Source organism: Porites lutea, chromosome 2 (assembly GCF_958299795.1).
Source record: "Porites lutea chromosome 2, jaPorLute2.1, whole genome shotgun sequence".
In the NCBI taxonomy this organism is placed as follows: Eukaryota; Metazoa; Cnidaria; class Anthozoa; order Scleractinia; family Poritidae; genus Porites; species Porites lutea.
The window spans coordinates 19,152,360-19,166,754 of record NC_133202.1 but is presented as its reverse complement, the minus strand read 5'-3'; the positions used below and the strand labels follow the sequence as shown (position 1 = coordinate 19,166,754).

At 40.1% G+C, this 14,395-nt stretch overlaps 1 protein-coding gene and 1 non-coding gene across 2 annotated transcripts in view; both read right to left on the bottom strand.

The window, feature by feature from the left end:
• LOC140927963 (pseudouridylate synthase RPUSD2-like) overlaps nt 1-14,395 on the bottom strand; it is a 122,835-nt gene that overhangs the window by 23,575 nt on the left and 84,865 nt on the right. Inside the window, exon 11 of the mRNA XM_073377669.1 lies at nt 9,587-9,732. Coding sequence (XP_073233770.1) covers nt 9,587-9,732 — 146 coding nt within the window. The remainder of the gene's footprint in view (nt 1-9,586; nt 9,733-14,395) is intronic.
• LOC140929181 (5.8S ribosomal RNA) lies at nt 3,337-3,489 on the bottom strand. The gene has a single exon (XR_012164699.1). It is a non-coding gene; the product is annotated as a 5.8S ribosomal RNA (ribosomal RNA).

Sequence of the window (14,395 nt, the reverse complement as noted above, 5' to 3'; positions counted from 1 at the left end):
TTTTATAATTGCTGATTACTCTATCGGGTGATGGAATACAATGATAATAACACTAACAATAATTCTCGCAAAGCGAGTTTATAATCTCGTCGCGCACTAAGCGCCAGAATATCGCGTTAGCCGTGCGTGGTCTCAGCTGCATGCAAACTCGTTTGGGCCATATATGTATATCGGTCATTTCCGGTTGGTATCTGCATCCAGTGTGACTGCACGCCATATGTATTTCCGGTTCATGGTGAACTGTTGTGTTTCATTCAAGTTCAAGGCCTGATGTGTTATTCATCGTCTGTGAAAGAAATTTTTATACCATCGGTGAATCACAGGCAATTTCCTTCAATGCCACTGACCCAGAAAACCAAACACAACAACTCTGCATTAATAAAGTGGACGCAAATTCTCGCCGGGAAGAACTCTTCTAGAGCAACAACCGAACACCGAATTGAAATTCAGGACGAGCAACAAAGTCGCCTGAGTATCAGGCGTTTCTGGGGCAAGAAATCCTGCAGCAGAGAGAACATCGCTTTGCCCAGTGAAGAAGAGGCCGTCGAGGCTACAACGACTACCTACATTGTACAGACAGCTGTAATTGCGGTGTTTTTTTCACTGCCTCTGTATTTAATTCTTTTTTTAATGCAGAGGGACAAAATACCGCAATTACAATGCGAACGAACCCGATGAAGAACGAAGACGATCATTATTACATCCAAACAGGGCACAAGGATCTTTTTTCCCATTACAATCTTATTCTAAGAAAACTTTAAGAAAAAATGTCCCGAAAAGCGCTCGAAAATACAAACGAAATGTGCTCATGCCCCCTGGGCATCCTATAATACTCCTTAAATCGAATTAATCGGTAAAATGGTCTATTATCAACTGGAGCGCACGGCAGAAAGGAGAAAGTACACCACAATATTAACACTTATTTGACTTTACATACCAATACAAACGCCTGACTTTTAGAGTCAGCAGTGCTGTGTATATCTTTTAACGCACCATTGAAAACGTCCTTAAAGATCTTTCTGGCTGCTGTGTCCGCATAGGTGACATTCTAGTTTCAGCAGAAACTGATGAGATCCATCTGGATTTCATTGTGTATCACAGTGTTGACAGGAATGTGGGCTGACACTAATAATTCCTGACATGTTTTCTTTCATGCTTGATGAAGTTGAGTACCTTGGTACTACGATTTCTGCTGTTGGAATTTCACTTACTACCGAGGAGGTGCAGGCCATAACGAACGAATAAATCTGATTAGCATACGATCCTTTCGCCGCTTACTTCATTTATTATCAACCTTTATTATTTTTTTTGCATGTAAATAGAGAAAAAGGTACTATGGTGTGTTTCTTTCGGTATGTAATTGTGTGTGAGTCTGCGATATATATATGTTTAGTTTTCTTTTCCTTTTTTTGTATTTTTCCTACGTATTCATAGGTCAGTGTGTAAAAAAATGTAATACATAACATAACAAAAATTCATTAAAATATCAAAAAAAAAATTAAAATAACGAATGCAACACCCTCCACAAGTGTTTCTGAATTACAGTCATTCCCTTCAAGTTGACCATGAGAAGCCGGACAATAATCGCCCGGTATCACTACTGCCAATATTGTCTAAGGTCTTATTGTCTAACGAATTGCACTTAATCAATTCATGCCTTATTTAGTGACAAACAAACCATTGCCAACAAACCAGAGAGGAAACAAGAAATGACACTCAACCGAAACTTCGTTGATACACACAACTGATGCCATTCTGGGGGCGATTGATCAAACGAAAACTAGTGCTGTTGTTCTTTTGGACATAAGAAAGGCGATAGACAGCATCTACCACAGTATCCTTCTAGATAAGCTACAGGATATTGGTGCTTCTACATCAACTCTTACATGGTTAACTAGCTATTTAGGTTGTGCGTATTAATTCCACACCCCGTATGCTTTGCCACTGACAAGTGGTATCCTGCAAGGAAGTGTTTTGAGGACGTTGCTTCTTAACATCTATGCGAATGATTTGCCGATGACACCCACCTTGACAGCAAAGTATAAGTGTGATGCTTGACAGCCATCCATTTTCAGGGCTAGTTGCTTCGGCAGGTAAGTTGTTACACACTCCTGAGCGGATTCCAACTGCCATGGCAACCATCCTGCATTCAGCAACCAATACCTATTGTGGGGTCTGATAAGCTACTAGACAGTTTGATTAGTCTTTCGCCCCAATAAACAAATTTGGCGATCAATTTGCATGTCAGAATCGTTCAAGCCTCCACCGGAGTTTTCTCTGGCTTCACCCTATTCAGGCATAGTTCACCATCTTTCGGGTCCCAACAGATACGCTCTTCCTCTTACCTTCCTAACCGTAGAATAGGTTGGTCCGTGATGCGTCCGGCTAGAAGAGTCAGAATCTCGCCTCAGCTGTCTTCACTTGCATTCTGCCTCTGGATTTCAAGCACCGTAAGACTCGCGCACGTCCAATCCACCACATCCATCAACCAGCCAGAGAGACGGGACCCTAGCCACAAGAGGCATGTGCTGCATCCATCTCGGTCGAGCCCAAGTCGGGAAAGTCCCAAGCGACGTTAACTCGCGTCCAAGAGAAGGGTGACGGTCGAGAGTGAAGGGCCCGAGATCGTGGTCTATTCAGATCCGCAAGCCCCGGACTGCCATAAACATCTCGCTGAATCTCAAAGGGCGTCCATTCGTTTCCCTTCAAACGGTTTAACATACTTTTTAACTCTCTTTTCAAAGTTCTTTTCATCTTTCTCTCACGGTACTTGCTCGCTATCGGTCTCAGGTAAGTATTTAGCTTTAGATGGAGTTTACCATACCGGGCTGCATTCCCGAACAACCCGACTCTTAAAAAGCACATTGTAATTGGCCGGCTGAGCCACAGACGGGGTTATCACCCTCTATGACATACTGTTCCAAGCAACTTAGGCACGACAGATCCGCTTAGATAATGCTTCTTGCAACTACAACTCGCCGACACAAGTGTCGGAGATTACAAATCTGAGCTATTCCCGCTTCACTTGCCATTACTTAGTTTCTGTTCCTCTTCGTATTAATATGCGTAAATTCAGCGGGTAGCCTTGCCTGATCTGAGGCCGAGATTTGATAAGTTTTCGTTCACTGTTTCAGCAAGGACCGACAATGTCTCGTATTAATGATATCTGGGTGTAGGAAAATATTAATTTTTAGCCTTTGCATTCGTGTTTCAATAGAGAATGCGCGTCCGATGCTGCTGCCCTTCAAGGCACATGGCGATAATGTATAATATACAACACGCCGTGACACCTTAATACCGCACAATCACTAAAATTCATGTGTGTTCAATAAAATCCGACACTCAGACAGCATGCTCCTGGGAGAACCCAAGAGCGCCATTTGCATTTAAATATTCAACGATTCACTGAATTCTGCAATTCACACTTCTTATCACAGCTGGCTGTGTTCGTCATTGATATGTGAGCCAAGAGATCCACCATTAAAAGTTGTCTTTTCATTTGGTTTTTTGCTTATGATGCTGTTTGCATACATAACACCTTCTCAGCCTTTAACGTTCAGAGTGATATAAAATCATGACATAGTGGCATGGCTGGTGGAAGGAACCTATCCACAATTTAACAACACACAGCAAACATGCCTATGCCGACCCCTAAAGATTTGTTGGACAGTTCACTTTGGTTTCAGTGGTTAATGACCATTCGGATTTATATCGGTAATGATCCTTCCACAGGTTCAGGTTCACCTACGCAAACCTTGATAAAACTTTTACTTCCTATAAACCCGCAGTGACAACCTCTGATATTGTTAGGTCATCAACATACTTCCAGTGGCTGGAGCGTATGGAAGATTGTAAAGCTAAATCATTGACCATAAATAGGAACAGAATAAGCCTAAGTTTAATTCCCTGAGGGATGCCCGCATGGACTGACAACCACTCGGAGATGGTTTTACCAAGTTCAACAGCTTGGTGACAATCACTAAGAAAGGCACAATCCACCTTATCGAGAAACCATGAACACCAAGACTAACAAGTTTGGAGACCAGTAAATTGTGATCAATATGGTCAAAAGCTTTGCTGAAATCTATGAGGCAGACACGAAGGAAGACCCTTCAGACACCCTTGTTGCATTTAACTGTTCAAATTTGCCTTCTAAATACGTCAAAAACCTGTACATTACAAATTCCTCGCTTGCCCTTGGCGGGTTAAAGATTGAATCCTATAATAGTAATAATTTAATGACTTATTGTAAGCATGTTACATAAAGATATGGTCACATGTGCATTACACTAGACTGATTACAATAACACATTATTTTGTATATTACAGTATGCGAAAAAATACAAATAAAAAGATGAATATTATATGTACATGAATTTGCAAATAATAGCTCACAGTAAAAATAAGGAAACGAAGAATAGGGTGTCAGATTCCTCTCAGCAATAAAATGAGAATAAATTACTAGCAGCTATACTCTTTCCCAAATAGATGGGTTTTCAGGAGCCGTTTAAAAGCGGCGACATTAATGGCATGGCGGATAACCACAGATAACCACAGGTAGATCATTCCATAGCTTTGGTGCCGGGGTAGTAAATAAATGGTCACCAAAAGTAGCGAGAGTTCTAATATTGGGATGCTGAAGAAATAGTTTGTCATCAGAAGACCTTAGATTGTATCGAGGAATAGTTTCAAGTTTTAATAACTCTGTAATATATACGACAGCGAGTCTATTTAAGGCTTTATAGGTAAAAAGTAAAATTTAAATTGAATTCTGTATCTAATTGGTAGCCAGTGGAGGCTAAATAAGGTGGGAGTGATATGATCGAAGCATCCATTATTGCAAATCAGCCTGGCCGCTGCATTCTGAACTTGTTGGAGCTTGTGCATCAGTTTGTTAGCCAAGCCATAAGAGAGGCAGTTGAAATAATCCAAGTGACTCGTTACAAACACATTGACCAAAATATGAGTACAATCAAGACTGAGAAAGTTGCTAATTCTTCTTATGTTATATAAGTGAAAAAAAGCGGCTTTACAAATGTTACTAATGTGTGTTTACCTTTAACTGTCGATCAAACCAGGTACGAAGGTTCTCTACTTCGTTAGCTGATGTAGTTCTACTGTCACCGACTCACAGAGTCAATATTAACTGTCGTCAATTGCTGTCTCATTCCATTGATGATGAATTCTGTTTCATCGTCTTTTAGTTTAAGCCTGTCAGATAGCATACAATCTCTGACCTGCTGATTGCTCCTCACTGGAGTTGGCATTGAAGGAGATGAACACCTGTGTGTCATAGGCATATGCATGGACATCAGGTAGATGACGTTCGATGATCGTGAACAGCTTGCTTTTGTAGAGGACAAACATGAGGAGACTGAGACAAGATCCTTGTGGAACGCCATAGTTTACCTCAAACCTTTCCGATGTTCCGCCGTGAATAGATATGGATTGGAATCTGTGGTGCAAGTAGCACTTGAACCAGAAGTGCGCATGTCCCGAGATGCCAAAGTGGGTGTGTAGACGGTCGAGTAGAATCGCGTGGTCGACGGTACCAAAGGCTGTACTGAGGTCATGTACTACCAGGAGAGTGACTTGCTGCCGGTTCATATTGAGCAAGATGTCATTGGTGACCCACAGTAGTGGGGTTTTGGTGCTATGAAATTCATGGTACGAGGACGGGGTTTAGAATAGAGCTCAAGCAGGGTTAGATAGTCATGAGTTGACTGAAAACAGCTGGCTCAGCTAGTTTAGATACAAACGAAAGGTTACTGATTGATCATAGGTTGTTAAATTTCACCTCGGCTCTCGGTTTCTTTAGCTTTGGGTGAACGTCGGCTTGTTTTCACTTGTCAGGGAAACAACCAGATTCTAAGGACAGATTTAACATCCTGGTGAGCACTGGCAAGAGCACATCAAGCCACTCAATGACTAGGGGCATGGGCATGGGATCCAAGGAGCAAGACTTCTTACTTGATTTAGCGATTAAGCGCATGACATCATCACTTAGAGCAGAAAATGAGTCAAAGAGAGCCGAGCACATAGAGGCTGACTGTGGATTAGAACAAGTGGCAAGTTCAGTGCAAATGCGTTTGATCTTCTGCACAAAGAAGTTCCCGATGTCAATCGCTAATATCCTTACTCCTCCGAAGTTCAAGCTGAAACTGGTAGGCGCAGGTTTTGTGTTTTCACCACTAAGAAAGTGCACACTGTGGAAATCGGCGAAAGGACTGTGCAGCAGAAAGAGCCATATCCTTGACAAGGCTCATCAACATGTTTCTACTCACAGAATGGACACCAAATTACTGGAAGATAGCAGGCAAGCACGATGATAGGGATAATTATCGCCCTATATCTTATTGTTTGTGGAGACTAAGGTTCTAGAGAAGGCTGTTCACACTCAACTTTTAAACTACCTAGAGTCAAATAACCTGCTCAGTGGGAACCAGTACCGATTCTGTAAAGGTCCTATGAAAGGCACTTTAACACAGCTAGTGGAATTTATCAGAATAAATGCGGACCTTGGTTATCTTACTGGTGCCATCTTTATTGATCTTCGCAAAGTATAGAATTTGTTCAAACTTTGAGGTCCATACTCCCTTAAGCGACTTCTTAAAAAAACTCCTGGTACAGAGAAACACAAAAATAAATAAAAAACGTAATGGCATCACTACGTTGCCATGGCGACTCCGATTGCAATAAAACCCAGATCGTAAGAATTTTCATCTTCAAATAATACAGTCATGGTAACCTTTTTCCCATACCTTTACTCATGCCGATGTAGATAATGGTCAAACTTGGGAGGTATCCCCGCTAAAAACTCCAGTTGAGCCACCTTAATGGACTCGTAAACACAGAATTTTCTTCTATTGCACAGCACAGTTAGCCATATTTGTAAAAAGAGAAGCAGTGATTTTAATGTTGTACTTCCGGCTGTGCGAACTGAAATTAGAAAGAAATCAATTACGTACCAGGGAAAATGGATCTACAATCCGCTCCCGGCCTCAGCAAAGCACTGCGAATCTTTAACTAAATTCAAAGAGATGGTGAGGACTGTCATTTTGTAATTTTGTTGTTTAGGTCATTTTTCAAGTAAATGAGCCTTTTCACTTTTGGTTGTTAATTCTCATGTATTTAATTTTAGTTAATCAGGACCCCTGTTGATATCTGAACTGCTCAAGGGGCATCTCTTGTATCAATTAGGCTAAATAAATTTTCCCTAAAATGTACGAGAGTACTCAGTTAGTTGCAAAACCCGTTATGTGTATACATAACATATTGGTAACTGTCCGACTTAGGTGAACACTTCCGTGAATTTTTATGCAACTGGGTCATTGCATTATACTCACAGACAAATTGGGCAAGTTGAGACTAAAAAATGACAGATATCCTAAGAATATACCATTCCGAATTGACATCAAACACGAAAAACATTTCTTTGGTATAAGGGGTTAAGTTTTATCATTTGTCTCATGATTGTCACTTTGATATTGATCGTGACCTCTCAACCGCAGAATGCAGCTCTTCATCAGGTGATAGTGTCGATTTACTGAGTCAAACTATTTGTACCACCAAGGTTGTTAGTGATTGGTGCATCACAATCCTCGCTCATGGTTGGTGGGTTTTGATCCAAAGCATTGTTGGCATTATGAGAGGAAGAAAATGATCCCTCAGCGGTCCGCTGTAGTTGAGATCGGTTGTCATGTTGTCTGATGGTAGGCATCCACACTTCAGGAATTTCAATTCTACTGTCCCTGTTGATATTGTTAGGATGAAGTCTTATGTGAATAGCCTCCTGGAAACGTTATGTTGACGACACTTTTACCATCTTAAAACGGAATAACGTCGAAGACCTTCTACAGCATCGCAACTCTCAACAACCAACCATCCGTTTTACAATGGAGTCTGAGGATGACAACACAATTCCCTTTCTTGACCCATAGGTCATAAAAGATTCAGAAGGATGCCTCACAAGTGTTTACAGAAAACCTCGGCACACTGATCAGTACCTGCCTTATGACTCACACCACCTTCAATCAGTTAAATGCGGTGTTGTCAAGTGCTTATACGATCGATTGAAAAATTTCATCACTAAACCGTCGGCTACCTCTGAGGAAAAGAAGCATTCCTGAAGCGTGGATGCCTACAATCAGACATGACAACTGATCTCTACCACAGCGGACCACTGAGAGTTCATTTTCTTCCTCACACAATGCCAGAAATGCTTTGGATCAAACCCACCAAACATGAGTGAGGTTGGTGATACACCAATCACTAGCAACTACGGTGGTACAAATAGTTAGACACAGTAAATCAACACTTTCGCCTGGTGAAGACCTGCAAACATTACAACCGATCTCTACCACAGCAGACCGCTGAGGGATCATTGTCTTGCTCTCACAAGGCCAACAATGCTTTGGATCAAAACCCACCAAACATGAGCGAGGTTCAGTAAATCGGCTGGTGAAGACCTTCAGTGTGCAGTCAAAACGTCGCAATCAATATCAAAGTGACAAACGTGAGACAAACGATAAAACTAAACTTTTTACACACATCATCCACGATAATTAATATCTTTCATGAGATCGTTGGTTCACTTGTTCCAAACTAATCAACACTTTCAAGCGATAGAATTCGTGGACCGACACGTTTCGGAAAAGCTCTAAATTCAACCTTTCCTGAAGATGTGTAGCTTTGATCATGCAACGATTCTTAGTCCCAGTTTCCATGGTCTCTGCAAGGAACGTCTGGCACACATTTGTGTATAAAATACGACGAAAAACCCTGGGCCGAGTTGTTCAAAGCTGGGTTAAGATAACCCAGGGTTAGTTCGAAATTTGAATTCAGACATGAAAGCTCAAAAAGCAAATTCATTTTAATTCTTTTTGTCAACAATTTGATGATTGGCTACTCTAAAAAGAATAGAGAAAATTGTCCAAGAAAATGCTTTTGATGAAAAGGTAAAGAGACCCTGGTTAAAATTTAACCCTGGGTTAGCGCTAATCGGCCTTCGAACAACTGGGCCCTGGGGGTTATTTCCACATAATTGGGTGGGGGTGTGCTGCATGCTTCCTGAAGCCCTTACCCTATTTCAGATATGAAGCCCTGGAGCCTGGCATGTGATCGGAGCGCATTATTACGGCACGTACATGGTTGGCGTAGACATCATATCGCCAAATGATGAAAAAGTAGCTTCTTGAAAAAAACATACCCAATTCAAGACGAGAGTGCACAAACCATACCCTATTTCAGACCAAAATGGTCGAAATTTATAACCTATTTCAGACCAAAACGGCTAAACAACCATACACTTTGGTGCTGTACGTACCTATATAGCCCATATAAGGGAGTACCCCCCCGGGCGAAAAATAAGCCTCGCTGCTTACGCAAGTGAGACTAACAAGTTGCTCTAGGGAAGTCATACGCTTTTTGTCGAAATGTCCAATATTCCATGCTTTCTTTTGTTACTTGCAATAAGTGATGGCTAAATAATTGCGTGCATCAATATCTAACATTCTAACTAACATTTACGAGTCAAGAGGTTGAAAACTCTACAACCTTCCTCAGGCTACATTAAAAAACTTATCACCTTTTTAACCAACTCGACTGACACTCCGCCTCTGCCTCTGTGGGGTCCCCATGCTGTGTGATTATAAATGGGATCGTTTATGATTGGATAACCCAGCCACTGCAAGTGAACACGGATCTGATGCATTCGTCCGGTGTATGGTACACCTACAAAACAACACACTGTGGTTACACAATATACGAATTTTAAAAATCTGGATAATTGTATCTTGTTATTGTAGAGCTTTGATTCGCTACGATAGCCACAATGGCAGACGACTAAGGTGGTATATCCCCCCCCCCACAAATATGTGGGCCACAAAAAGGCCAAACAATATCGCAATTAAACTGAAAAGATGTCAAAAATTAGACAAAAATGCAGGGAAACGTCTCGACCAGTAACAAAAAAAAATGCATATCACGGTTCTTAAAGCGAGATCATTGGCCAAAATACATCTGAGGGCAATACAGAATATTTTTTATGGCCCTCTCAGTCTCCTTTAGCGAATGCAGGCTGCCCGCTTCGACCAGAATGACAAACAGCTCATATTAGCGTTCCCTCACAATGACCTAGCCAGGCCTAGTACAAAGAATGGGATTAAAAGATAAATTGAAGTGTCTAGGATATTTAGAAAATGTGAAAATATGCAAACATTTGACGCATATTTATTTGCAATAAGGCCAATGTTTGACAATGTGCCCCCTTTGAACTTTGGTTTTGTATGTATGGATTGAAGCTTAGCAGTCGCATTCTTTCCTTAAAGATGGTTTAAGAACCTGCTGGAAGAAATTTTTCATTTTCATACCCCAAAACATTACGTGTAGCCAAGCAAGATCAGCAGATTCTTACATGTGATGACAGTTTAATTACGGTGAGTGTTTTAACCAAGGCGTTTGACTTTGAGATTGCAAATTCATATTAAAAGGAAATACTTTTTTTATTAACTTTATTTATTTATTTTACGTTTTACTACTCTTGTTATGAGATATGGCTACATAATACATTCTGAAATAGTTTAATTAGAATTATCATAACACAGTAACTCTTGTTTATTTATTTTATTCTGGTAGCCAACTACTATATCTCCTTCATAGAAATTTAGAACCTCATTAAGAACCTACTTAGCTTAAATTGCCATTAACTACCCTAAAAATGTGCCTCTTCTGCTAGACATAAAAAAATGTACTCCAAAAAAATGTACTCCATTCACTTTTCTTCTACCCAGATGAATAAATGAGTAACAGGGACATACAGTACTTCTATGGTGGACTAGCACGCCATATAGAGGAGTAGCGATACTCCAACCTAGGTGCTTCATGCTACCGAAACCATGTTAAGCTCCAACCATTTAGGCTATAGCTTGTGTGAATGTACCTTTTAAGTTTCGCCCCATTGAAAGTCAGGACTACTTTTGTTGGTTTCAGCCTTTCTGACCGACCATTCAGCAGACAACGTTGAAAAGTGCAACAAATGTTGGAAGTTTTGAGTCAAAGACCAATGCCAACAGCTTCGGGTAGTGTGGACAGTTCTTTGTCGGTTGCCTATCAGAGCGCACAATATGAACCTAGTATAGGCGGGTAAAATATTCTACATGAAATTGTTTCATTCGAACTTGTTCCACGGATGTCTGCTTCTTTTTGTTTTTTTTGTAGTTAATCTTCTAGAGGCTGTTTTTTCACTTAGTCAACTTGTAGATGCACCACACATTCATAATGTTATCCGATTTTTTCCTTGTCCACCAGGTGTGATACGTTTTCTGCTGACAAGTACGTTTGGGTTTTGGATCTCTCAGTATTGTTTATAAAGGTTATTTGTGCCTGGGTGATTCTCTATTTACCATTGTCAGGGATATTTAATGACTGAAGATGAAGTAATAGGTGAAGTAACATGAGGATAAAATTAAACCGTGGAGTATTCTGGCAGGCAAGTAGTTTTCTTTGGGTATTTAATGTCCCCTTTATAACTTGGGGAAGAAGAAGTTTCTCAACAACTGTTTTGCCCTTTTGTAATGTTTTATTCATACGCCTTGTTTATCACATGTCGAAACTGATCACTTTCTTTAAGCAGTTTTAGCGTTAGCAAGTTTTGGCGTCTACCAATGACTACGAATTCAGCTTTTTCATTGTGACGCTTATGATTACCTTGCACTGCTCAGGACCTAATGTCTTTGATGCAGAGTTCCATACAAGTGCAAAAGCTTGTCTGTCAATACCACTGGCACAAAAACAGAGATGAAGCTGTGTCTTCACCATTCAAATACACAGAAGATGCGAACCAATAGCATCAATTCATTTGTTTGCGTAAATCCAAGACAGCAACCTTGATGGACTCCCCATTTTTAAACAGCGTCATCAGACATTGTGCCATAAAAAGAAACACTGTTATTGATCGGCTATATACGATGCAAACCATACGAAAACTTTGCCTCTAAGGCCAAACTCAATAACTTACCATTTGTTTTGAAGCTGAGTCAGCAGCCATCTATAACAAGACTCATATTCACATTTGCATGAACAATCTTTACCCTGCTAATCAGTCATCGTATAGGAAGAAACAGCGTTGCTGCGGTATTTAATACTGTCAATCACAATGTTTTACTCAGTTGGCTCCACTCAAAGTTTGGTACATGCACAACGGCACCTCAGTGGTTTCGATCCTACCTTAATGGAATATCTCACCATGTCAAAGTTCAAGGAAATCTATCTCGAATTTTAAATTTGAACTGCAGTGTACCACAGGGCTCGTGCCCTTGGCCATTGCTTTTCACGACCCATGCAAGCAATTTGTTTGATCTGAACCTTCCAACGATTCACAGCTATGTCGACAACACGCAGTTGTATGTGTCTTTAACTTCTTCAAGAAAAAAGTACTGGGCAATTTAAAGGTGTCACTGCCATTAGGAACTGTCTGGATGATATATGTAATTGAATGACCAATGATAAATTACCACTCAGTGACAATGAAACAGAATTCCTAATGATTGGTACCAAGCAGCAACTGACCTCGGTTAGCATTGATCATAGTTTAATTGGAGACTGTGAAATTAGACCAACTGGGGCATTTAAGAACTTAGGGATGTGGCTAGACTCACATCTTTTAAGAAATTCTTCAGTAAATAACACTTACTCTAAAGGCTTTTATTACTTGTTAGTCACGCTTGCATAAGCAGCGACACTCGTAATCTGCAAGCCGTTTTTTTCTTCGTATTTAGGACATACAAGGGAGTCATGCTCCCAAGTGTTCAGGAGACCATGGAAACTGTGAATAAGAACCGCTGCATGACCGAAACCACACGTTTTACAAAGAAAGCTTAGGAATGATTAATGCGATTTAGAGCTTTTCTGGAACGAATTGGTCCACTAATTCTATCACTTGAAAGCGTTGATTACTTTGGAACAAGTGATCACTTCAACGGTCAAAAAAAGAAGAATGTTAACCACCAAAACTGGTCGGGTGTAGTAAACTTTCATTGTATACAAGTGAGTCTTGTGATGAGCATGGGGTTTATTTTTGGCTGTTTGAATCGAGGCCCTTGATTTTTATGTTAATATACATAATTAGCCAGGGCCAAAGGCGAAGCTCCCATCAATGAATTTATGATTTAAATCAAACACATTAGTGTGACTTTTGAGGGAAAGGCTTATTGATTTTCGAGAAAAATGATTTGCAAACAGCCCAAGAGTGAAACAAAGCTTACATCGATTTAATAGCCTTATATGTACACCCAAAAAATAGCAATCATCTTCGATGAGTCAAGAGGCATAATGGCTCTTATCACAGTAGATTTGGCCTGGAAAACAAATTCTTCCGAAACAAAATAACCCACGGCCCACCTACACCACCTTTATTTAATAAGGTTAATAGGACAGCTCCGAAATTTAATTTTATGCTATAAAGTCTGGTTATAAGACAGGATAGTCCTCGGTGGCAGCCAATTTACACGTTGTAATTTATGAATAAAACTGAAGCCGAATTTTTTTGTGTTCGACAAGTTTGGCTTTGCAAAATCTTGCCAACAAATCTCGTGATGTGTAAGCAAGCCTTTTATACTTTTTATGCATCACAGCTGAGGTACACAGTACTATGTAGCGTTTTTTTTAGTAAGCTTACATACCTTGGACAGAATGCAGTTTTTCACAATTTTGCAAGGCAAATTGCATTCATTCAATAATCAGGATGATCGAAGCACGCACTTCCTTTGCGCAAGAAATTAAAGAATTGATCACATAAAACGTTCTCATGAAGAGAATTCCATAATGTCAAGACTGTTCAGTCAGAACAATCTGCTCCTATGTGTTATGTAGGGATATAATGGGCTTTTAGCGAGAACGTTCATAAAATTTCCAAAATCACCTATATAGCCAGGCGGTTCTTACTTTAGACAAGTCCCAAATTTGCAGTGCAAGTTGTCGGATGTTTGAACAACATAATAAAGAATGTATTATTATTTTTATTATGATCTTTAGTCAATGGTTTTATTATGTGTAATGTTTAAAAGCGTTTGATACGCGCGGCATTTTCAGTACTCCTGCATGCGTTGTTAATAGACGACTTAAAACAACCGCCAAAGCGATTAAAATTGCAAGAGAGACTACTAACAATCAATAAAAGAAATATAATTCGGTGAAACATTTACAGAGACAACAATTTTCATTCATAAAGACAAGTATTAAAGTGTCTCTAAAAATCCATGTAAGCTTAAGCATATAAACAACCTTGCAGCTTTACATTTATGTTTAGCCGGCTTCCCAGTGTTTGCTATTTTTCAAGATGAACTCGAGGCAAGAAAATTGCTCAAAGCTTTCTTTTGACAGTCAACGTTATAAATAG